The 7,810-nt window shown below is 40.2% G+C and overlaps 1 protein-coding gene across 1 annotated transcript in view; it reads right to left on the bottom strand.

The window, feature by feature from the left end:
- The window catches only part of B3GNTL1 (UDP-GlcNAc:betaGal beta-1,3-N-acetylglucosaminyltransferase-like 1), a 136,892-nt gene that overhangs the window by 79,235 nt on the left and 49,847 nt on the right, over positions 1–7,810 (bottom strand). Inside the window, exon 5 of the mRNA XM_006886301.1 lies at positions 5,862–5,927. Within this exon, the coding sequence (XP_006886363.1) occupies positions 5,862–5,927 (66 nt within the window). The remainder of the gene's footprint in view (positions 1–5,861; positions 5,928–7,810) is intronic.

Raw genomic sequence — 7,810 nt, 5'->3', positions numbered from 1 at the left:
GATCTACACAGTCAAATACCTTTACATAGTCAATGAACCACAGATAAGCAATCCTCTGGTATTCCCTGCTTTCAGCCAAGATCCATCTAACGTCGGTAGCCAAGGAAATGTATTATTCTTATTTTCTAATTTGAGTTCTTCCTCCTGTTAAGTAAGAATAGGAAAACAGAAGTCCATTCTTTTCTATGCAAACATGGAGGACCAAGGTAACACCAGGTCATGTCTCTAACAGACATGGTTTCATTGCTGTTATTTTGCAGCATTCTTTCCGGTGTTGCTGATTATCTGCTTTTCTGTGCTGAGTTAATTTTTGCTTACGGTTTTTCTCATCATTTTCTTCATAGCTGCTGTCTTACTGTTGTTGTTGTTGTTATGTACCATTGAGTAATCTGTGACTCATAGCAACCCCATGTACAACAGCTCAAAGCCAGCTCTATTCTGTGTCAATCTCACTGTCTCCAACACACTCACCCTGATTACCCCAGTCACTGAATCAATCTATCTCATCGAGAGTCTTCTTCTCTGGTGTTGTCCTTCCACCCTCCCAAGCAAGAGATCCTTCTCCAAGGATTGGTCCCTCCTTACAACATGTCCAAAGTATGCCCGATGAAGCTTTCCTTGCCTCCAAGGAGTAGCCTGATTTTACCCTCTCTAGGATGAACCTGTTCGTTTTCTTAGCAGCTGTGCTATAGTTTACTAAATCTTCTCTGTATGAGTGATTCCTCTATCTTCTTTTGATGTTTTCTAGGTCATTTAAGATTTTGCTCATTGCATCTCTAAATACTGCAACTCAAGGCTTAAATTTGTTTTTCAGTTCCTTCAGCTTGAGAAATGCCAAGTGAATTCTTCCCCTTTAATTCTCCAGTTCTAACTCTCTGCACATTCTATTATAATGGTTTTGGAAAAGGTGCAGCTAAAGTTCTCCTTGGAGGCAAAGATGATAAAGCTTCATCTTACACACTTTGGGCATGTTGCTAGGAGAGGGTAGGAGAAGTATGATGTCCCTTGCAGAAGGACTTCATATTTTAAAAAGGTGTAGGGAAGGTAGCTCTCGTGGCCTAGTGGGAAGAAGCTGCACTCAATCCTGAAGGAGTGTGGTTCGAATCCACCAGATGCTCTGCTGGGGATGGAGGGGCAATCTCTTGTGCCTGTCGAATCTGATTTGATGGTGCACAACAAAACAAACAAAAAGATACATAAACATACATACATACATACATACACACACACACACACACACACACGGTGGAGGGATTGCAAAAGAGAGTAATACCCTCAACTAGATGCACAGACACAGTGACTATAGCAATGGACTCAAGTATGTCAGTCCTGGTTTTGTGAGGTTGAGGTTGACCGGGACAGTTTCCCTTTGTGAAGTTGGTAAAGCTTGGATATGGTGACCCCCACATGTCTCTTATTTTTTTAATATATGCCTAGTAAAATTGTTCCTCAATTATGACAGTTAAGTTAAAGCATTTCCAGATAAACAGAAACTATGGAATTTGTGAAAACTAGACCAACCTTATTAGAAATACTAAAGGGAGTTCTTTGAAGTGAGAACCAACAACTATAGATAATAAACCAAAATTAACATACATGACAACATCATACAGAAATTGACCTACACACATGACAACATCTGAAAGTTGGACAGTGGTCAAGGATGACAGACCTACACAGAGAAGTACACAAAGTATTATAAACACTACTCTAAAAACTAGAGAACCAGAGGCATCAGACCTAACAAGCCACATAGTACATAGTACAAGCTGTTATACATAGGGTTGCTATGAGTCTCAGGTGACTCGATGGCACATAGAACAACTTTGTGTACCTTGAGTCACAAGTGACTAAGAACCAGCCTTGCAGTGGGTTGTAGAGGAGTAAACTGCATGGGAGGAGACTGCCTATGACCTGCTGAGCAGCTGTTAGATGCAAACCATAATCCTTTGGTGGCAACACAAATTCTTACCAATAAGCCATGAGAGCTTGCTGTGTGTGGAATAGTAGGCGAATTTAATTAGGAGTTCTGCAGGAAATATTCTCACCTGAACAACTTTTGAAAAACACAAATCAAGGTTCTTAAGTTAGCATGGTAACAAACAGTACTTTCCAAAACTTTATTTTTTAAATTGACTCGCATATTCATATACATTGTGTTTTGTACATGTACTTTGTATTTTACACATTCATATGCATTATATTTAACATAATTACCAATGCTCTAGGGGGCTCCACAGCCTAGTGGCAAGAAACTGCACTGCATTCCCAAAGGCTCATGGTTCAAGGCTTCCAGATGCTCTGAGGAAGAAGGATGGACAATCTCCTTCTGTGTGATGACTGCCTCTGAAAACCCACCAGAGGGTCAGACATGGGTCTGTTCTGACTCTATGGTACACAACAACAACCGCCACCATTATTCTAGGCTTAGTATCACCCTGTCTTTTCAAATCCCTATTGAACACATCCCATTCCTTTATCCTCTTCCACCCACCTGCCTCTGCTATTCCAGTGATTTCTCCCATCTCCTCTGCCTTTTGAACATTCATACATGTCTTGTTCAGTTATTCCTTGTCACAAATGGCCTTGTGCAATATTTGTTCTTATCTGATTGAGATATTTCACTCAGCATAATGCTCTCCAGTCTCTCCCAAGTTATACAGTATTTTATGAAGTTTCTGTTCCTTACTCCTGCATAGCAGTCCATTGTGTGGATGTACCATAATTTCTCAATCCATTTGTTTGTTGATTGGCATCTTGGCTGTTTCCATTTTCTTGCTAATGTGAATAATGCTGTTATGAACATAGGTATACATATCTCCATTCATGTTTCAGTTCTGATTTCCTGGGGATATATTCCTAGCAGTCAAACAGCTGGACCATATGAAATTTCTATGTTCAGGGTTGGTTTGTTTTTTCTTTTTTGGAAACGTCAAACTGCCTTCCATAGCTATTATACCACTTTACAGTCCCATTAACAGTGCATGTTGCAATTACAAAATGGGGAAAAAAGACATAGAAAGACTTTTCACAGAAGAGGATACTTGAATGGCCAAGAAATACATGAAGAAATGCTCCAAATCACTGGCATTAAGAGAGATGCAAATCAAAACCACAATGAGATCCCATCTCACTCCAGTAGCAGTGGCACAGTTTAACAGGATAGCAAGTAATAAATGTTGGAGAGGATGTGGCAAGATAGGAACTCTTATACATTGTTGGTGGGCTTGTAAAATGGTACAACCATTCTGGATGGTAGTTTGGCATTTCTTCAAAAAGCTGAACAAAGAAATTCCATATAAACCAGCTATTCCACTACTTGGAACATATCCTGAGAAAATGAGCACTGAGGCATAAGTGGAGACCAATGTTCACAGCAACATTATTCACCATTGCAAGAACATGGAAACAACCCAAATATCTAAGCACATCAAATGAACTGCGAAATCATTCATATAAAGGAGTACTATGCAGCATATAGGAGCAATGATTTTGTAAATTACTACCTAACTTGGGAGGGACTGGACAGTAAGTGAACCAACTCAGTCCCATAAGGACAAACACTATATAAGTCCATTATTGTAGAATGTGTATGAGGATCTAAGGGGGTGAGAGTGGGATCAAAGGGGTGAGGAGGGGCGCAAGGCGAAGGGCGATTAATCACAGGGTCACACCATTTGATGGATGGAGGGAAGGGTGGGTAAAAGAAAAGGGAAAGAGTCGGTATGAAAAACAATGTAAACAAACTTTGTAAGGAAACCAGTATACCTCCTACCAAAAAAACCCAAAGAAAACAGTGCATGTTGTTTGATATTATGTGCTGTCAAATTTGAACAGACCCTCCCATGGATTTTCAGAGGCACTTAAACACACAGGAGATTGTCTATCTTTCTCTTACGGAGCAGCTAGTGGATTTGAATTGCATGCCTTTGGAATTGCAGCACGGTACCTTACTACTAGGTCACCAGAGAGTTCCAATCTCTCTGTATCTTCTCCAGTATTTATTGTTTGCAGTGTTGTTAAGCTTTGCTGCAGCTGCTGGATGAGATGGTATCTCACTGTTGTTCTGATTTTCATCTCTTATTGGCAGTGATTTTGAACATTTCCTCATGTGTTTCCTGGCCATCTGAATGTGTTCTTTTGTGAAGAGTCTTCTCATGTATTTTACCCATTTTGTGATTGGCTGATTAATTTTTTTCTTGTGGAATCCTTATAGTATTCTACAAACTTTTGTTATGACACCCTTGTCTGAAATGTCACTGCCAAATATTCCCTGTTCATGGATAGGAAGATTGAACACTTTGAAAATGACAATCCTACCAAAAGCAATCTACAAGTTCAAGGTAATCCCGATACATATAACAAATTCATTCTTCAAGAAGATAGAAAGGCAATTTCCAGGTTCATTTGGAAAGGAAAGAAAGCCAGTATAAGCAAAACTCTTCTGGAAAAAAAAAAGAAAATTGGAGGCATATAACTGGGGGGGAGGGGTGGGCAAGGAGAAAAGTGCAACAATGAATGAATGGAAATCCAAAGTCTCTGTAAACTTTCATTAAAATTAATAATACAAAATAATCATGGGGTTGTACAATTTGATCGGGGGTGTGAGGGAAATCGAAAGAATCTGTTCTGGAAAACAATGTATTCGCATTTTGTAAATAAACTTGTATAATAATAATTTTTTAAAAAGAAAGAAAAGAAAAAGAAGAAACCCTCTTTTGTCTAGCCAATAAAACACAAGTAAATATTTTTCTGGTATTTCTTGTGTTTAGACAAGATTCATGTGATATCAACAATGACATCCCTAATGCTAGTGTGTGTGACCTGACTCACATCTTAGGGCTTTGGTCCCCATTCAGTAGAAATTTTGAGAAGTAGAAATTCTGACCCAACTAAGCACCCCAATTCATCTACTGGGCTGGCAGATACACTGTCACAGGCCAGACAGTTTGTTTTCTATTTCCTCTGGCACATTTGCTTGTTTTATAGTTTGTTCTAATGGGTACAGTACTTGTCTGTCAACTGGATGTACTTAGTGGTGTGTTACTGCAATGTTGGAAACTATGCCACTTGTATTTCAAATGCCAGCAGGGGTCACCATGGTGAACAGGTTTCCATGGTGCTTCCAGACTAAGACAGACTAGGAAGCAGGATTGGCCATCCACTTCTGAAATAAGAGGCCTTCAAAAACTCCAAAGAAATGGAACTTAAAGATGATAGTATAAAAATATAATGCACTGATGTCAAGTCAATTCTGAGTCATAGCAATCCTGTAAGGCAGCGTAGAGCTGTTACACAGGGCTCTAATCTTTCAGGAAGCAGGCTACCTCATCTTCCCCACAGCATGGCTGGTGAGTTTGAGTGGCCAGTACTGAATTTAGCAGCCAAGCTGTTTCACCACTACACTAGCAGCAATTCTGTTTGAATATTTTCAAAAAAGAACATAATAACTCTTTGTCATCAAGTCAGAATGAACTCACTGTGACCCTCTAGTGGATTTTTTAGAGACTATAAATTTCATGGAAGGAGATTGCATATCTTCCTCCCGAGGAGCAGCTGGTAGATTTGAACTGCTGTTTTTGGATTAACAATGCAGCAGCTCCTTATCCACTAGGTCGCTGCTGACATTATAGCACTCAGCTTGTGCTTTCCTATCTAAGATGCTCTGCTTCTAAAAGAAACACTCACTGAATAAAAATTTAAAACCGCTTTACACCTACTTTAACATGCGTGCCTGGAATAACACTGCAGGCATAGTCACCATAGATCTGCAGAGAACTACCTGAGAGAGTACCTGATACTCAGAAGCTGTGACAGTGGCCCCACCGAGTACTGTGACAATGAGGAAACACGGTACTTACACTGCAGGGGTGCTGAGCAGCAGCTTCAAGTTGCAGCCTTACCCGCTCTGGCATCATCACATCATCCTATAAGAGACAACATAACTTTAATCTCATATGCCCTCTGCTATGCACAAGTTTCCTTCTACATGAGAAAAGGGATGCAAAACCCAACCAAAATCAACTCAGGACAGCTACTACAAACATCTAAAATGGAAAAAGAAGAAAAATCAATATGGACAGAGAAGACACTTACAAAATGGTAGGAAGTGGGAGTCATGTGCAACACAGAACAATTTTAAGTTGGTAGACACCAAAGGCTATACTCGAAAAAGTAAAAGTTGATGGACCCACCATAACAAGTCCTCTTGATACAGACCTGAGTAACTCAAGATGTAACTGACCCTTGGACATGGATGTTTCCAGCAGCATCACAGCTGGAAAAGATTCTTAAAAGCACTCCCAGGACACCTACTGCTGCCCATGTCTGTGATGGCAAAGAAGAGTACAGCATACTCATAAGACCTGGAATCACATGGGGCACTGCTTTCAGACTACATGAACTACAAACTAGTAACAACAAGAAAATCCAGTAGAATTGGAAATTTTTACATATGCACCTAAATAGTCCCTGGGTCAAGGAAAGAGCCATCATAGGAAGCAGAGAATTTTCTGAACGATGTAGTAGAACACAGATGTTACCAGTGCCACAAAAAGAGAAGTAAGGCTCCCAAAGAAAGGAGACCAAGCTTCGTACTGTTCAAGCCATTATCTCCTTGATAACAGTTAACAAATGAGGAAAGGTACTTAAAGAGTCTCGAGGGGAATGGACACCATGTTCCCGTAGTATAAGGGGGATGGGTACCACACTCCTCTGGTCTAACGAGGATGGACACCATGTTCTTATGGTGGAAGGTGGATAGACATCACGTTCCTCTAGTCTAAGGGGGATGGACACCACATTCCCGTAGTCTAAAGATATGGATACTACACTTTTGTAAAGAACACATCCTAGTCTGAGTGGATAGATGCTACACTCCCCTAGTCTAAGGGGATAGGTATCACAACCTCGCCTAGTCTAAGGCGATGAACAAGGCTCTCCTACTTTAAGGGGACTGTAAATGGGGTAGTGATAACATAGGGAAGGCCAAATCTGACTTTTATCCATGTCCTATAAAGAGGAACTGTCCCTCTCAATAATATCAATAATACTAAACAAAATGCTTAAGAATACTGTGGGCAGAATACCGAATGAAACAAGAAGCATTAAAAGCAGATGGAAGAAATATACAGAGTCATTGTGCCAAAACCAATTGGCTGACAAAGAAGAATTTCAAGAAACAACATATGAGTAAGAGGCTCATGATGAATGAGGAAGTTCAGGCTGCTCTGAAGGACTTAGCAAAAAACAAAGCCCCAGGAATGGATGGAATACCAATTGACATATTTCAGCAAACAAATGCTGCCCTAACTGTGCTCACCAAGTTGTGCCCAGAAATCTGGAGGACAACTACTTGGCCAACTAATTGGAAAAAAGTCATATTTATTCCCATTCCAAAAAAAGGTGACCTGAAAGTGTGGAAATTATTGAATAGTATCACTAATATCACACACTAGCAAAATCCTGCTGAAGATTATCCAGAAAAGACTTGAACAGTACATTGACAGAAAACTACCAGAAATACAGGCTGGTTTAGAAGAGGTCATGGCAGTAGGGACGTGATTGCCATGTCAGATGGATCTTGGCAGAAAGCAGAGAGTACCAGAAGAATGTCTATCTGTGTTTCATTGACTGCAAAGGCATTTGACATGTGGATCACAATACATTGTGACTAACCTTGAGGAAAATGGGAATCTCAGACTGTGCTTATATGAAACCTATACTTAGACCAAGAAGCAATCCTCAGAACAGAGCAAGGTAACACTGCATGGTTCAAAATCAAGAAAGGAGTGCATCAGGGATGCATCCC

This window comes from Elephantulus edwardii, unplaced genomic scaffold, assembly GCF_000299155.1.
Source record: "Elephantulus edwardii isolate Elephantulus edwardi_28Jun2011 unplaced genomic scaffold, EleEdw1.0 scaffold00048, whole genome shotgun sequence".
Classification (NCBI taxonomy): Eukaryota; Metazoa; Chordata; class Mammalia; order Macroscelidea; family Macroscelididae; genus Elephantulus; species Elephantulus edwardii.
Note: the sequence above shows the minus strand (reverse complement) of the source record. Positions and strands in the feature narration are given on the sequence as shown.